General features: G+C 40.0%; 1 protein-coding gene across 1 annotated transcript in view; it reads right to left on the bottom strand.

Moving 5' to 3' along the window:
- Nucleotides 1-19,042, bottom strand: part of KIF26B (kinesin family member 26B) — a 338,734-nt gene that overhangs the window by 117,805 nt on the left and 201,887 nt on the right. Inside the window, exon 5 of the mRNA XM_044290742.1 lies at nucleotides 4,401-4,584. Coding sequence (XP_044146677.1) covers nucleotides 4,401-4,584 — 184 coding nt within the window. The remainder of the gene's footprint in view (nucleotides 1-4,400; nucleotides 4,585-19,042) is intronic.

Here is a 19,042-nt window from a genome sequence, read left to right as displayed (position 1 = left end):
AGCCTCCACAGACATAAGGTATAAGGGAAAGTTCTGCACCTGTTCTGTGTCTAGAGCTGCACCTGGTTTGGGCTCACAATCACTAATGGAAATCACTGACCAAAACACTGAAATGTGAACGAGACATAAAACTGTGGTGGAATGTTATTCATTTTTTATAATTCCAACCCATTTGGAATTTTTTCCTGTTTCCCACCACATTGTATGCAACCGCAAATAGTGCCATGAGAAAATGCCTCTTGTCCCACAAAAAACAAGCCCTCAGCTATATGAATTAAAAAATAAAACAAGTTAGGCTACATGCATGTGAGAGTGAAAGAAAAAGGTCCATCAAACAAGGATAAACTATCTATTTAAGTTTTTTTCACTGATGTCTTTCTTAGAAACGGACCTTAAAAACTGACCTATCCAATTGTATGGGGGCTGTCTGTCGGTGAAAAATGGACAAGATAGAACATGTTCTATTTTTTTTACATCAGGACAAATGTATGTCATACATACACATTATTCTACCTTTGTGAGGTTTCCTAAGATTTTTTTCCCCCAAAATGTTTAAAATCAAGAACTAAAGATAGACATATAAATGGACATAGCTATGGGAGCATTTATTATACTGCTCTCTTGCACATAGATTACTGGAAACCCAGTTTCTTAATATTGGTGACTGCACAGCTTAAAATCCAAGAAGTAAAAGAAGAATTCCTGCGCTTACTCCCTGACTGCACCTAAGTACCAGTGACTAGAAGCGGGGTTCTACCACGTCTGCTGTCCTCTAAGTTATAAGTAGCATCTATATGTGACACCATCACGCCTTCCTGTACTTGTAGGAGGAGAGTCCGTGATGTTGATGTGAAGTGGTGAAAACTTTATAGTTGTCCCAATCATCCAGTCCTGAGGATCCTTTCGAAAAGCGTTTTTTGGTCCACAAAAGCTCCTGTAGCTGTAAGCTAGTGTGACATCACTGGCGCTCCGATCTGGAGCGCAAGCTTTTTTAAATAGGAAAACGTGCTGCCGGCCGGGGCACGTTTTCCAACTACACAGCCTGACTCCTTCCACTGGACGGGAGGATCGGGACAACTTTAGTGCAGTCAGAGAGTAAGTGCAGGATTTCTTCTTTTACTTCTTGGATTTGTCATACTCACACCATTCTTAAAAAGAGCGCCAGCAAACGTGTTTTATTTCTACAGCTTAAAATCCCTTTAACTGTATCTGTCGGGGCTACATCTGGAATCGCATGCAGAAGATGTGATCAGGTTCACAGGTCTCAGTCAGCACAATTTTTGACTCTGGCAGTCACTCTAGGTCACATAAATCTGCCTATATTTATTTAAAGATAACAGTTGAACAATTTTATTTTACACACTTCTTTAGTTTGACATATGAGGATCTAAAAATGTGGCAGGTAATCGTAGCCAAGAGTCTTGGATAATCATTAACTGCCATTTATTGGATAAATTATCTGACTGCAATTTTTTTTTATATTTACTCATGTGTTTAATCCTTTATTTGTTAACTTTACTTCAATCAAGTCAATGATAACTATGTGCCAAGGTTAACAATAACTTACCCGGGCGTGAACGTTTGCTGCCTTACAGCGAGACAACGTAAATAACCTGGCTGAATACGCACCTGATTATTATTCCAGGTGTTTGCAAAAAATGTCTAATTACAAACCTCGGCCCATGTTTTCGCGATTATTTGACATCAAGCTAAACGCAATTCAGTAGTTTTGACTCCCTCTTGTCTAAACAGACCGTATAAATGCTTTTACTGACAGACAATAGAAACTGCTAATCTCTTGTATTAGGCAAGCACTGATTATTGTATAGGATTTATTCTTGTGAGTCTATTTCTATATATTTATATATACCGTATTTTTCGCCGTATAAGACGCACCTAGGTTTTTGGGGAGGAAAATAAGAAAAAATATATTTTTAACCAAAAGGTGTGCTGTGTGTTTGGTGGGTTTGGAACTAATGGTGGTCTGTGGATGGCACTATTACTGGGGATCTGTGGATGACGAACACTGTTTTGGGGGGATCTGTGGATGACGGACACTGTTATGGGGGGATCTGTGGATGACGGACACTGTTATGGGGGGAACTGTGGATGACGGACACTGTTATAGGGGGATCTGTGGATGACGGACACTGTTATGGGGGGATCTGTGGCTTGCACTGTCACAGGGGGATCTGTGGCTGGCACTGTTACAGGGGGGGGGGGGGGGGGATCTGTGGATGGCCCATAACTGTGCCATCCACAGATCCCCCGCCGCTCCAGTATACTAATATAATATGTCTTATTCAATTAATAGTTATTAAATATGCCTCTTTATTCCTAATGGTACCTTAAATCCTAAGCGCTTCAGTACAATGCCGGCAGGCAGGCCGGGCGGCCGGCGCGTCACTCACTGACGTCACTTGCCTGCGCCGCCTGCTTCATTCATAAAGTAGGCGGCGCAGGCACGTGACATCAGGGAGTTACGCTGCCGCCCGCCCGGCCTGCATTGTTTGTACTGAAGCGCTTAGGATTTAAGGTACTATTAGGCATAAAGGGGCATAGTTAATAACCATTAATTGAATATGACATATTATATTAGTATACCGGAGCGGCGGGGCGGGGCTATAGTACAGTGACTGCACCGCCCTGCCGCTATTGCCGGCCCCAGCTCCTCCTCCCAGTCCCTCCCCGAGTCCCCGCTCGCTTTACATCGCAGCTTGCGATGTAAAACTGACAGCATTCGCCGTATAAGACGCAGGGGCATTTTCCCCCCATTTTGGGGGAAGAAAAAGTGCGTCTTATACGGCAAAAAATACGGTAAGTATATTTATGGAGAAATGAATGCAAATGGCTCTATGGGAGGAAGAAATCTGCTCCATTCAGGTGACCATTTTACATGACTATCAAAGATGTCTTAGAGCATGGTTTTAGCTTACTGCCCATTTGTGGCCTGGTTAGATATGTTAGTACAGCCTTAGGGCTCATGCACACGACCGTATGTATTTTGTGGTCCGCAAAACATGGATACGCATTGAAATGAATGGTTCCGCATATGGTCCGCAAAAAAAATGGAATGGACACAGGAAAAAAATACACTCGTGTGCATGAGCCCTTACTGGAATATTAACCAGTAAGAACTTAAAGGGAAACTGTCATCAGAAAATGACCGATTGTTTCAATCAAATTTTGTGTTAAACATATTTAAAAAAAATGTTTTGTGATATTATTAATTTTCTATGTCACTATTTATATATAAAAAAAACTAAAAGTTCTGCAATTTTCACACTGGCTCCTAAGCCTAATAATAGGTGACACTTCTTGGCTATTTTTCGAAAGTCATCTTCTTATCATTACAAGCAGGATTATAATGAGAGATACATAGAACACAGGATACACCTCTCACAGTATGTGATACCAAAATGTATCCACTCCCTCCTGACCTCTTCACAGGTCACAGAGCATGCCTAGAACAATCTCCAATAAAAGTCAATGAGGTCAGCTCCTGCCCACTGTGTCTATGGCCCATGGTGGCTGCTGTAAAGCATATCTCTAAATGCTATTAACAATAGCTCAGGCGAGATGGCAGCTCCTATAATCATGTTCATGAAACAGAATAAAAAATGTATTATCAGAAAATACACATTAGAAAAAAAGAATGTGTCTCTATGTGGCAGAATAAATTATAGGTGCCACATTTCCTTTAAAAGGGAAATACGGTTTCCCCATCTGACCACAGCTTTCTGTATGCTCTATTAGGCATATGAACATCACAGAGGCGTTCCCCCACTCAGTATCCATCTGTTCAAGCCCAGGAAAACACCTACATCGGTTCTGGTGATCTTGAAGTTACCATATGTTATTATATAGTTACCAATAAATTTAAATGGGCTCCTGTAATACTAAGTTTCATCTGCAGTGGCCACAAGCAGCCTTCCCTGTCTATAACAGCAGTAGTCTGGAGAAACATTTTAAATATTGAAAAATAAGAAACTGCAAATATTTTCAGATGATATTTTACTGTAACAATTTGTCTCAATGGTATTGATAAAGGACTGCTATGGTGAGCCATAAAGCTTGGAATTGTGAGCCACTGGTTGGGGACCACAGGGAGATTACAGGGAGACAGCATTCCAGGAAAACACAGTACAGAAACAAGAAATTAAAAAAATACATAAACAAGATAGCAAGATGTTTTAGCACCATCAAAGTAAACCATTCTCTGCTTGTAATTATACAAGATCAAGATCTAGTGAACCTTCTACTGAGACTGTTTATTTGGGTCAGCTTGCATCTCTACTGTTTCTTGACTCTCTGATGGACAGCTAAAGGAAAAAAGTAACTATAGATATTTTTTGTAATTACATTAGAGTTAATAATATAAGATCTAAGTTCTTCTTTACCTTCCCCAATCCAGGAGTATCTTTCACTTTGTTGACTGCTCTCAGTAAACATGGTGGCGCAGGTGGAGGAGAGGTTTGCAGAATGCCACAGAAGCTGGTTGAGAAAAGTGGAGGCTCTGACACTAAGGAAGGTGTTGTCCTCTGCTTCTTCTTTTTGGATGACAGATTTAGCTTCTGAGCAGCCCTGTAATAATCAACAAAAAATCTCAAATGTGATCTAATCAATTTATATACAATTTAAACATTTACATTCAACAATCTAAAATTTGTCATCATGTTCAAGGATGGGATGCTCCTCAAATACTGTATAGATTAGAACCCAATGCATCTCCTAAAAATTCCCCATGGACATTAGATTCAGCCACAACCATTCTATTGATGTGTATAATAAAAATAATAATTAAAACATATTTTTCATAATAATAATCTAATATGTTTATTAGTATAATATTTAAAAAAAATTATATAGTGCAGCTCATTACAAATCAGAGGGTTCATGTAGAAGCAAAAGCATAGCAACAAAAGGATCAACAATTAAGGATACTTTCACACTAGCGTTCGGGCGGATCCGTTCTGAACGGATCCGCTCATAATAATGCAGACGGAGGCTCCGTTCAGAACGGATCCGTCTGCATTAAAATGGCAAAAAAAAAGCTAAGTGTGAAAATAGCCTCGGACGGATCCGTCCAGACTTTCAATGTAAAGTCAATGGGGGACGGATCCGCTTGAAGATTGAGCCACATTGTGGCATCTTCAAACGGATCCGTCCCCATTGACTTACATTGTAAGTCTGGACGGATCCGCACGCCTCCGCACGGCCAGGCGGACACCCGAACGCTGCAAGCAGCGTTCAGCTGTCCGCCTGTCCGTGCGGAGGCGAGCGGAGCGGAGGCTGAACGCCGCCAGACTGATGCAGTCTGAGCGGATCCGCTCCATTCAGACTGCATCAGGGCTGGACGGCTGCGTTCGGGTCCGCTCGTGAGCTCCTTCAAACGGAGCTCACAAGCGGACCGACGAACGCTAGTGTGAAAGTAGCCTTAAACAAGAGCTTACAATATAAGAGACATGGGTGACACAAAAGGTAAAAAGTGCTTTTTTTATACAATGATCCAGCCATCTTAACAAAATAGTGGAGAACATATAGAGCTGCCAGTATGTCTAGTGCTTTTGGTGGACACAGTTAGATGAGGGGATCAGGGTGTGAGCAATAATGTTGGATTAAGGTGAATGGAGAAGCATTAGATTATGGAATGTGATATTCCACTGTGAAAACGTGTTTTGAGGAAATGCCTACAACTAGGAGTTAACCTAATTGGTACATCTCAAGAGAAGTTTTGGATACGGGAGTTAGAGGTTTGGATTATGAAGGAGGTTAGTTATAAATTATTGGCAGCAGGAAGACTAGCAGTGTGGTAGATAGACAGAGGTGAACTCAATGTGGAGGCATCGGTGTAGTGGTTAGACAGTGGTTAGTCTGGCTGCTGCATTCAGGATAGATTGGAGGGAGTGTAGTGAGATGAAGACCAATTATTAACGAGGTGCAGTAATCAAGACAAGATTAAATCGAAGCAACAATTAAAGTTTTTGCTGTTTGCACGGTAATAAAGGGGCAAATTCTGGATATGTTTCCGAGGTTAGCCAGGGTGAGTGGGCAAGTGTTTGACTATGAGGGGTAATGAAAAAGTCTGTGTCAAACATAACCACAAGGCAGCAAATGTGCTGCCTAGGTATTATAGTAGTGCCAAACAATAGATGGGATGAAATTTAAGGTTTAGGTAGGTCCATTAATGGTGAAAACACAATAAATTCAGTTTTTGAAAGATACTGTTTCAGACAGAAAGAGGACATGATGTTTGTGACTGCAGACAGACAATCACTGGTGTTTTGTAGTGGTTCAGAGGTGATGTCATGGGATGAAGTATATAATTGAGTATCATCATCATAAAGATGGTAGCCAAGATGAAAGCCAAGTCTACTGATAATTTCTGAATGCCAGACCTTAAAGACATTAAATTGTTGACACAGCTCGTTGAAATTGGTGTCATTTGCTGACTAAGGTCTAATATCTATGGGCCATCCCTCTGGGTCAATGTAGACTTATTTTAAACTTGTTGACATATGCAGAAATTTGGGTTAACTAACTGATAGAAACTGTCATAGTAACAATAATATTTGGAGTATGCATTTCTATAACTGTATACTGCTAGTAAAAAGCTTCTGCTCATGATATGGGCTTCTTGATGAGATTTATTCCGTTGACTATAATGTGTTCAGATTAAGTGAACAGAATGGAGCCGGTAGCTTGTGTCAAAATGTTTTTTTGAATTCACTTTTGACATTTACTGTACTTGCAAAAGCAGACAATGATGAAACCGAAGTCATACGGTAGTTTTATTTAAAATCCATGGAGATTTTTTCATTTCTCAACAGCTTTAACATTTTGTATGACATTTAAACCAAGGTCTTTCTATCTACAGCAAGTGTCTACCATTGTGTGCCAAGTACACAACGCATCCAATTCATGTACTGAGCCACATTCACAAACAGTACTTCCCAGCTAAAGCAGCCTGGCAACGGTTTCAACTAACAGCCTTAAATGCAACGTGAAAGATCTTTAATGTATACTATTACCAAAGTCTAAAGGTTTATTCCAGTATTTTCTTTTTTAACCCCTCCCTCACCGCCAGACCTGATAAAGGGAATATACTTACCTGTTTCCCAATGCTCGGTTCAGGCTCCATCGGTCTGCCATTGTATTCACTGTACATTGTCCTTTGTATGTAAAGTTCTTGCATGGATAGGGTCCATGTGTTCCACTGCAGCCAATAACTGGCTGCTGTGGCGATTTTTCCCCAAGTGGCAAGTGATCACAGTGAGATGCTGCAAGGTCCCTGCTTACCAAGACCATCCCCCTTCCACTTGATTGACAAAGGCCAGATGTCCAATTCATCATCTCACCTGGCCCTTTAATCCCATGCCTGAAACGTCCAGTTCAGGGTTAATAAGGTTGATCCTACAGAATGACGACCTTGTCAGTTAAATATTCATTAGATAATGAAAAGTTAAGCACCTTCCTAAAGTGCTTGCATGCAACCCCTTCCTCACATACGAATCCCGGGGTAATTCCTCTTTAAAGAGTGGGAGAGATACGTCTGTAAAAACTGGTTATCACAGTAAGTTGTGAGATATTCTCTTTACTTCATTACAATGGTGCTCCCTGGTGTTTAATCTATATAGTAATGTGTATATCCACCAAGTGAGCTGGGTGAACATGGTCGCACATGCTCAGTTCAATCTTTCAATTGCCAACTTCCATATCTACTGTTAGAAGCTGTGACAGTTACAAGAAGAGAGCTGCAGCAGAAAGGGCAAGCAACCTGAGAAAAAATATGCCTCCTGAGCCTGAAAGCCATTGGGGCAATGAATGAGGAGATCTCTGGATCCATGTGAGATACAGGGCTGGTTCTAGCTTTGTTAGAGATAGATTGTCATCTACTATATGATGTCTAATTTTCATTACATCATTCATGGCATCACACCTTTAATGATGACTACATTTTTTAGCACATATCAAAACATGTTTATTAAAGAAATTAACTGAGGACTCTTTTGTAAAATGAATTAATATGGTTATCATTAGTCTATTGCCCCATTAGAAGCAACTACATCTGTTTGTAGGTAACTTTAATCAAATCTGAGCCTGGCATTTGGCATTTGCCATTTACCGGCCAGGTTGCTTAGTTACAAACTCAGCGCCTGTTTCCTCTTCTTCATGCACGCCAAAAACTGACTGTCAAGAGACAAATAAACTGAGGGATCCTGTGTCATACCTGGATTTTAATGATTTAACTTACTTGAAGTCTCTGGCAACTTTGGACACCTTGATAAATGTCTTGCTGCAGACAGCGTTGGCATGAAGGGCTTGATACTAAAGTGCCGCCATGCATATTTCATGAGGTTACTAATGGGAACAGATAATTACAGATGCTGAAAGTTCAATGAGATAAAACACACAGATAGATTGGGAGGAGGGTTGCCTTTACATTGCACTTCACAGACATTGTCATTTTAAGTCCATGGAGCAATGAAAACTAATAGTATTTAGAATGCAACACTATCTACACTTTATATAATGTGGAGAACATATAATCTACACACAACCAATCAGGCAATCAGCTCTCGAAGATATATGAGTTTTCTTTCACACTGTATTCAGGAGGTCCACTCTCCTTCATGTCTTTATCGTTAACTACAGGAACAGACCCTGGTATAAAGGAGAAGGGAAACATTTGATTGACTCCTTTGCAGTAGGATTTCTACCCACTTTTGATGTAGAATGTACAATAGACCTTCTAAATGGACTTGAATGCTATTGTATTCTTTACCAATCTTACATATATAAAAATGTTTTTTTTGTGTGTTACTATAACCATAGAGTACAAACCGTCATAAAATTCTAAAACCCCTACTGAGAAATATCAAGGATCTAGTTTCTTCAATGGGAAGATCCTACACTGGATTGAGGGCTCGGTACTTGGTTATGGGATGTCTATTTGAATGTGAACAAACTTAAACTAGACGTAGAGTATAGCAATCTGATGTAGTAATAACTTATCCTGAGTTGGGCCTAATACAAACCTCCCTACTTAGTTATATACCCAGACAGCACCACATCCAAATTATGATTTATAATACAAAGTCAAGACACATCTTCTAAAGAAAAAAATTGCTCTATCTGACAATGCTCGAGTGCAAGCTTCTGCTTTCAGTCACGATGACCAATGCCTTAAAGTGCTAGTGTCACATTCAATTTATCTGAAATAAATGAATATACTCGACCGGACTGTGAGACTCTTGTTATAGAAATATAAAGGATAGTACGGCTACAAAGCATAGAAATCTGTGGTTAAAAGTAAAGAGGGTCTTTATCTTTTATTCATAAATCTTCCTTCAAAAAATGACAAAAAAATGGGTGAAGAAGGGTCAACTCTAGTAGACTAATATTATACTCACATGTCGACTAGTCCATTCTTCTCTTCAGTTTCTGAAGATATTTTACTGCTGTTGAAATATATCAGTTTTGTTCCTTGTACCCAAAAAGGTAAAAGTCTATGATTCCATGCAGAGCAGCACACTTCCCAAGATATGTAGGGAGGATGTATTTCTTCAAATTCATGATGTCTTCCTGAAGCTATTATCTCCAGGTCAGGGATGGTGACAGACGTGAATACCATACGCTATCAGATTAAATTAATGTGAGCAACCAGGGTAGGTCTAGTCTAGAAATCTTCAGACGCTCACTTTACTTCTTTCTGGGAGCATCTATCTATCTATCTATCTATCTATCTATCTATCTATCTATCTATCTATCTATCTATCCATTCCACATTATCTTCATACTATTTTCACTTCAACTTCATCAGACCACAAACGATTCTAAGCAATGCTCCACAGACTTGAGGAGGCAATGGTGAAAGACATTTCAAAGGAGTTGGTGCAGACGTGTACAGGAGTGAAAATGATGCATCTATGTACGCAGGTGTAATAAATCTTCCATAAATGTGGTCGAGCAGATTATTTTGAAGAATGTCTGTAGTTTCTATTTGCATCAAGATCAAATAAATAAACTGTCACATCATTTGACGTATATAAGAGGAACGCAGCAAAGCTTTATATCCTCTGCCTCTAATGTAGAAGGGCTGAGTCATTTTCTGGCATTAGCAATAACTCTTACAGAAAATCTACTGCATGATGATAAGATGATTCATCTAGGTTGGTGAATGTGACTTATCAATCTTACTTCCAAATTCATCAGATTTCCGTAAAAGCTATGTTGATGGAGACTCTGTTTATCTATGTAGACACTAACAATATTATATTGAGAAATGCTACAGTAAATGGAACTGATAGGCCTAGTATTAGGTATCCCAACAACCCAAGTGAATGATTTGAACAAATTAACTTACAAGAATCTTCCTGTACACAATTAGACAGCAAATACACATTAGATTAATGCCATGCAGTTACATAGTTAGTACAGTTGAAAAAGTCCATCTAGTTCAACCATAATATGGTGGTGATGGGAATTAGGGAAAGGGAGCGAGAACCAGACTTCTACACAATTACATAATCACTAATCCTGTTTAGTTCTAGGAAATCATCTAAGCTTTTATTAAAACCATCCACTGTTCTTGCTGTGACCACGTCCTTATGTAGACTACTTCACAGAATTACAGTTCTTATTGTAAAGAAGCCTTGTTGCTTCTGGAAAATTAACTTTTTCTTCTCCAGACAGAGACAGTACCCCCTAGTCTTTGGAGGGGATTTTACATGGAACATCTTTTCACCACACTGTTTGTATAGGCCATTTATATATTTATGCAGGTTATTTATGTCCCCCATTAGACGCTTCTTCTAAAGACCAAATACATGCAATTCTTATGGTCTAGCCTCATAACTAAGACACCCCCATTCCCCAGTTTAGTTGTTGTTCTTTGTACTTTTTTTTAGCTACAGGGAATACTTTCTATAAACTGGCACCCAGAACTCAACTGCATATTCCAGATGAGACAGAAGCTTTGTAAAGTGGTAATATAACATCCATGTCCCACGAGTCCATGGCTCATTTAATACATGACAATATCCTGGTAGCCTTAGAAGGAGCTGATTGACACTGCATGCTGTTATTTAGTCTATGACCTACAAGTACAATCAGATACTTCTCTACAAGCGACTCCCAGTTTTACTCCTGTAGGATATATGATGCAAATAAATTATTTGTACCCAGATGCATATCTTTACATTTCTCCACATTAAACCTCATTTCCAAGTAGATGCCCAAACACTCAGAGTTTCCATGTCAGCTTGTAGTTTATACACATCTTCCATAGACTGAACAGTACTACATAACTTAGTGTCATCTACAAAAATAGAAATTGTGCTAATAATCCAATCCTCTATTTTAGTTATAAATAACTTAAATAATAGGGGGACCCAGCACTGAACCTTGGGGTACACCACTTATAACCGGTAGACCATTCTGAATAGGAATCAGTGACCGCAAATCTCTGAACACGGTCTTTCAGCCAGTTTTCAATCCAATTACAAACTATACTTTCTAAGTCCAAAGACCTTATTTTACCTATTAAACGTCTGTGAGGGACAGTATTAAATTATTTTCCAAAAGCCAAGAATGCAACATTCACAGCCGCCCCTCTGTCCAGGCTACTACTCACCTCCTCATAAAAACAAATTAGGTTAGTCTGACAACTTCTGTCCTTGGTAAACCCATGCTGGTTATTACTTATAATATTATTTACAGTCACATACTCCTGTATATAGTCCCTTAAGAGTTCTTCAAACATTTCCCCCATAACAAAAGTTAAGCTTACTGGTCTATAAATACCTGTGAAGGACCTTGATCCTTTTTTGAATATGGGCACCACGTTTGCCTTCCACCAATCACTTGGCACTGTGCCAGCACCTAGAGGATCTTTAAAAATGATATATGACTGAACTGAGCTCTTTAAGTATTCTTGAGTGTAATCCATCTGGACCTGGAGCCTTGTTCCCATTTACCCTATTCAACTTCTCTTGGACCATATCTACAGCCAATTGAGTATATCACTGGATGTACTACTTTCCTTTGATTGCAAATGTCAGAAGAAAGAATAGGGCACATTGGATTTCAACATGCCTGATCCTTTAATCCCACAGGTGATAAGTTGCTGCAAAGATTGTTTTGGACAGTTAATGGGTATGGAGACTGGATTTCCTTTCTTTTTTTTCTCAGAAATAGCTGAGGTTTTGTTCCATTTACAGTATGCATATACTTATATAGTAGTACAATGGCTACATTACACCCAGTTGTGACAAAAACAAGGATACCATACTCTCCTTTGAAATCCAGCATAACTAACCCTGTTGCAAAGATCCTACAATCTAAGTGCAGAGAAATGACATCTACATATAGTTTACAGAGCATCTCAGAGGCGATTCCATGGAGCATCATCTAACTTAAAGTGACCTGCCTCAAACACAGAAGTTGTCCGAAGTGGACAAGCCCTTTAAGTGCTTTATAGTTTGATAATACTAGCCCAAAGTGAAGATACATTTATTTCACAATTTGGAAGTACACACAAATATTATCTGCATAGGAATGCAAGCTAACCATTTGAGGCATAGTTTTGCCTTAGAGAATTCAACAATCTGCATAAAAGGGGAGTGAGGACCACTACTGTAGATACCATGACGTTCTTCCATAATCTCCTATATTTACATTTCACCAAGGGTAAAATCATTTAGTTTTAGTCTTGTGTTGTACTTTGTTACTTCCATGCCCCTATATATGGAGAACTGGTATTTTCTGAAGGTTTTCACATCTTCAAAGGGGAGATTTTCTATAAACATCATTTTAAGCAGTTCATGGCTGAGGGTTCATTTATTTTATATGAGGGGATCGCTGATGTATATCGTCTTGAATTTTTCCAGGCACATAACTCATTTTGAAACACTGACAATGCTGTAGTCCACATTACTTTGTGGATAATTTTAATATATGTCCTAAAAGGTTTTTCAAGGGAGTATACATGTACATACAAAAGACATACTCTGCTATATGTCAGCTCAAATATTTAGGGAGTCAATGTAGAAAGGACATTCTGTATACTTAGTATCACAGAAATGGTAAAGATGAATAAAAGACTAGATGATGGCTAAGACCTCCTGAGCTACTTAGTAATAGTATAATTTAGTTTAAACCACTATAACTGGCCACACAATAATCTTATATTTAATGGTAAAGCCCCTTAAATTAATATACATCACTATTACATAAAATGAAGGTATTGTGTGCTCAAGTAAGTATTGAAGGGAATCTGTTACCAGGAAAATCACTGATAAACCAGGGAGTTTCAGCTCCCTCCAAAGATGTTCTATTGGAATTAGGTCTGCAGACTGGCTAGCCACTCCAGAACCTTGATATGCTTCTTATGGAGTCACTCCTTGGTTATCCTGGCTGTGTGCTTTGGGTCGTTGTCATGTTGGAAGACCCAGCCACGACCCGTCTTCAATGCTCTGACTGAGGGAAGGAGGTTGTTGCTCAGAATCTCACAATAAATGGCCTATTCATCCTCTTTTTAATATAGTGCAGACGTCCTGTCCCCTTAGCAGAAAAACACCCCCAATGCATGATGTTACCACCCCCATGCTTCATAGTAGGGATTGTGTTCTTGGGATGCAACTCATCCTTCTTTTTCCTCCAAACATGACAAGTGAAGTTTAGATCAAAAAGTTCTACTTTGGTCTCATCTAACCACATAACTTTCTCCCATGCCTCCTCTGGATCATCCAGATGGTAATTGGCCAACTTAATTAAGAATTAAGAATATGGAATCCTTTTTTCTGTACATAGCTGAAATGCTCTAACACAGGGATCTGGATTTTCTCTCTTTTCCGTCAGTTGGAAAGCTGACGGGCTCCTTATCTCTGCTCTCTAACATTATAAACACTCATCAAAGCCCAATCCTTATCTTGCTGAAAAGAATGTGGCTTAAATAAATGTTGACCTCTTAGTAATTTAGAGATAAGGGTTTTTAGACTACCCACACAAAGTGTAAGTAGGAGACACACAGCTAGAAAAACAGTTAACCCTTTGTGACAGAACGGCTCAATATTTTTAATAAAGACCAACTGAAACAATGTTTTTTAGCCCAAATTAGTAAAATGCAATCATACAAGAAAAATTTAGAAATGCGTTTACTGTGGTAACTTCAGTTGATTGTACAGGATGTGGAAAGACACAATCTTTTCTATATAAGGTCTCACAGCTGACAATTCATATCTGAGCAAAAACCAAGCCATCAGGGGGTAAGAACTGCCTGTAGTGCTCATAGACAGAACTGTGTGCAGGCAAGGGTACAAACATTTTTTTTGCTGCACTGAAAGTTTCCAAGAAACTGGAGTGGCCTCCAAAATTTTTAATTGGAAGATATTTGGAACTACCAGGACTATTCTCAAGTCAGATGAAACCAAAATAGATTTTTTTTGTTCTCAATTCTAAACATCATCTCTAGAAGAAACCAGGCACTGCTCATCACCTTCCCAATACCATCCCTACAGTGAAGCATGAATGTGTCGGCATCATGCTGTGGGGTTGTTTTCAGCAGCTGGGTCAGAGCTGAAGAAAAGCTGAATGGAGCAAAGTACAGGGATAGTCTTAATAAAAAAAACACCTGATCCAGGGTGCTCTGGACCACAGACTAGGCTGAAGGTTCACTTTCCAAACAAGACTAATCACCCTAAGGCTATTTTCACACTTGCGGCAGAGTGATCCGGAAGCAGTTCCGTCGCCAGTACTGCCTGCTGGATCCGGCAAAACGTATGCCAACTGCCTGATCTGTCTTACAAATTCATTGAAATGCCGGATCCGTCTTTCCGGTGTCATCTGGAAAAACGGATCCGGCATTTATTTAGTTTCTCAACTTTTTCGCAGACCAGAAGGACGGATCCGGCATTTCGGTATTTTGAATGCCGTATCCGGCACTAATACATTCCTATGGGAAAAAATACAGGATCCGGATTCAGGCAAGTGTTCAGTAGCATGCTGCGGTTTTATCTCTGTCCTGATCAGTCAAAAAGACTGAACTGAAGAAATCCTGAACAGATTTCTCTCTATTCAGAATGCATGGGGATAAAACTGATCAGTTATTTTCCGGTATAGAGCCCCTAGGACAGAACTCTATGCCGGAAAAGAAAAACACTAGTGTGAAAGTACCCTAAGCATACAGGCAAGACAACACAGGAGTGGCTTATAGACAACTGTGTGAATGTCCCTGAGTGGCCCAGCAAGAGCCTTGACTTGAACCCAACTGAGCATCTCTTGAGAGACCCGAAAATGGCTGTCCACCAACAGTCCCTATCCACCCTGACAGAGATGAAGAGAATCTGCAGAGAAGAATGGCAGAAAAAGTTTATAATGCTTTTAAAAAAAGAAGTGTTAAATAGCTTAACATTTATTCTGCAGCAGGACAGTGTAAAGAAGAACAAAGAGCCCTGGAATTGATGATATGGTCCCCACAGAGCCCTAATCTCAACACTGTTGAGACTGTCTGCAACTATATGAAGAGATTTGAGGAAGAATATCCGTGGTTAGTTCTACAAGGGGTTTGGAACAACCTCCCTGATGAGTTCCTTCAAAAACTGTGTGCAAGTCTACCCAGAAGAATTGATGCTGCTTTAAAGCCAAAAGGTGTTTTAATATATGGGCTAAATATATGGATTTATTACTACATATCTTTATCTTGTGGTGTCTGTACGAAAAGTATGGGTATTTATATAACATTTTAGAAACCAATAAACTATAATAATAATAATAATAGGGGTTCATGCACATGGCAAAACCGCATATGCAAAACCTGTAAAGTAGCACACAGTGTCCCTACCAGTATGTAATACAGATCCATAGGTACTACCATGTAACACCACATGGTGACTCTTTGAGGCATTGTATTTTCTGATACATGAAATGCTTCCAGAGGAAAATATTTCCATAATTATATTCATACGGAATTAGTGCCTTCAGATATTGAATGCCTTCATTAAAATAATGCTATAAAGGCTATGGAAGCTCAACACCATACTAAATACCAGTAAACCTAAGACCTAACAATAGATCGGAACTTTCTTCTTTCAACAATATGAAAATAAGGAACATTCCTGTTATTTTCTAATGTTTGAAATTAAAGAGAACCTGTCACCACAAATTGCAGTGTACAGGCAGCATGTTATAGAGCAGGAGGAGCTGAGCAGATTGATATATAGTTTTGTAGGAAAAGATTCAATAAAATTTGCAATTTGTAAACTTATATATCAGTTTTTTCCAACTTTACACCGCCCCCGTGATTAGCTCTCAGTACATGGGGAGGTGTTATCAGTGATGGTATTCTCTGTATAAGTGTGTATACATAGATAGCTGTCAGTCACTGATAACACCTCTTCCATGTATTGAGAGATGTTTACGTGGGTGGCTTTAAGTTGGAAAAAGCAGAGATATAAGTGTATAAATTACAAGTAGAGATGAGCGAAGTTTAGAAAAATTCAATTTGGCAGCTTCGCCGCAGTTCGGCAGAGAATTCGATTTGTTACTAATTAATTGGTCATGAATCTCTATAAATCAGGTATACCCAGGCCACTCTGATTCGCCGTGCTGCGGGCGGGTTGCGGCCATGCTGCGGTGAAGAACCGCGCAGCCAATTAGCCCCCAGTTGCCTTTCATTTATTAATGAAGACAGCACTGTATAGTCCTTCTTCATTTTAATGGCAGCGTGGCACCTTTAAACAGGGGCTGTTTCTGGTCTGGGGTTTATGCATATTATCGCTGTTCTTGCCTGCAATCTCCTGCAGGTTATTTGACAGTAAACACAGAATATTAATCAGCTCTGCCATACCCACTTCTCCAACCCCAGAACTCTCCTGTACTACAGGTGGGAGCCCTTCTTCTGCCATTTGCTTTTCCTCCTTTTCCACATCATCTAATATTGATGAGAATATGTCATCAGGAACACCCAGCTCCTCGTCCCTCTGCATCTTGCTGACTTTTCTAGGACATGGAGACTTCGCAGGATGATTTGGAAAAGTAAAGCCAGGAAAAGATGAGGATGGTCATCATTAAGACCCGGCCCGCCTAAGGGGTGCAGACTGGATGTTATTAGTTGGTACACTGGCACCGGAATAATAAAGGTTTCCATGTTATTGGTATTGAATTCACATTTACGGCTGATGTAGGAATAAGTAAATGTAGGAATAAATACATGAAACTGACACAGAATAAGTCTCCCTTCACTCTCCCTCTCCAATATTCTTCTATCAATCGTTTTCAGCAACACGGCCCCTAGCGCATGAGCACTTGCCATGTCTCTCCCTATGCTCAGCTCACCTGACAATGGCTGAGACCACACAGGATGAAGATTTAATAGGGCTGCGACATCACAGCGGATGGCTGTCTGCGGATTGGCTGGCATTATGGGTGATCTTGCGTTCCCAGGCTTGTCTCCTCTACACCTAGTTTCGCTTTGTAACACGTGCAGCCGCCATTTTAGGAAAATCTAATTACAAGTTTTGCTGAATCTTTTCCTACAAAATTATATATCAATCTGCTCAGTTCCTCCTGCTCTATAAAAGGTGATTCCTGGGTGATTCTGCCCAGTCCTTGTAGGACATCGATGTCATCTGCGATGTCATCCCTCTGTCTTTTCCTTGTCCTTTCCCTACCTTATCTGTTGTCTGTTTCGTGAGGGTTTGATTTGGGGATTTGTTGTTATGTCTAGTATGCTAGACATTCCCTTGTCTTCCTCCGGAAGGGGGCTGGTTTCCCGGAGGCGTGAACCATAAGCCTGTATGCAGCGCTGCCTTGGGCTGCCAAGCAGCTTGCAGCATGGGGTCCAGGCAGTATCTGGTGGCCTTCAAGGACTGGGCAGAATCACCCAAGGCTGGAGTATCACTGCCCCCAGCCAGGACGCCACAGATAAAGTCAATATACAAACCGTGCAAACCACAAACTACACGAGTCTGCGCGGCAACCGCGTCAAGGTCAAACACCAATATGACCGTGACAGTTTGCCGCCCAAACAAAGGAACTCGATTTGGATGGATTGAAGCAGTTACAACACTGCAATCAGAAGTGCATTGATATTTAAGGAGACTATGTAGAAAAACTATGAAAATTCTTGAGTTACTGAGTTCTATCTCAATTTATTTTGGTCAATGACAGGCACTTAGCACCCACCTGCTTTAGCCAATGGCAACATATTACCCCAAGCAGTGGTGGGAAATTCTGACAGATTATTGGGTTTCAAGGCTATGGATAAATGGAAGATTTATCAAGAACGACAAACCGCATAGCAAGGCACATAAAATATTAGGTCCATCCTCTCGCAGTCCTTGTGCCTAAACTGAATATATAGCAGCTCCATGTTGCTGTAGATTTCAGTCATTTATTCTAGAAAACTGATGTGAATGAACATACGGTATATTGGCCAGGACCATTAGTCCCACTGTATCCCTGCCCTCTTCTCGGACAGTGCGGTGTAGAACCAACACTTGTTGCTATGTTTAGAGCTTATGGACATGACCGTATGTTCAGTTTGCATCCATTCCACATTTTTTGTAGGATCAGATGCGGACCTATTCATTTCAATGTGTGCTGTCTGCATCAGTATGTCCGTTCCGCGGCCCTGCATTTTGTGTACAAATAGTGGCATGCACACGACCAGGATCCATAAATTGCAGACTTTAAAATGGATACATGCATATATGAACCCTTAGTCATAGTGGTGTTTAAAAAGTTGCAAACATGGGGTTTGCGCCTTTTTTTTTTTTTTTTTTGCCAGAAAGCTGTCATAGGGGGAATAATAATATCTCCCCTTAGTATACTAGGATGCAGGGGTGTAACTACCATAGCAGACCATGCGACTGCTATGGGGCCCAGGGCAAGAGAAGGCCCAGCCTGTGATGGCCACAGACAAGATGTATCCAAATAATGCTAGCTGTACACAATTTGAATATTCAGTAAATGGGTTTTTATATCCACAGATAATATGACATAAAAATGTAATAAATGTAATATATAAACTATACTGTATTGG

The sequence above is a fragment of the Bufo gargarizans genome, chromosome 4 (assembly GCF_014858855.1).
Source record: "Bufo gargarizans isolate SCDJY-AF-19 chromosome 4, ASM1485885v1, whole genome shotgun sequence".
NCBI lineage: Eukaryota > Metazoa > Chordata > Amphibia > Anura > Bufonidae > Bufo > Bufo gargarizans.
Note: the sequence above shows the minus strand (reverse complement) of the source record. Positions and strands in the feature narration are given on the sequence as shown.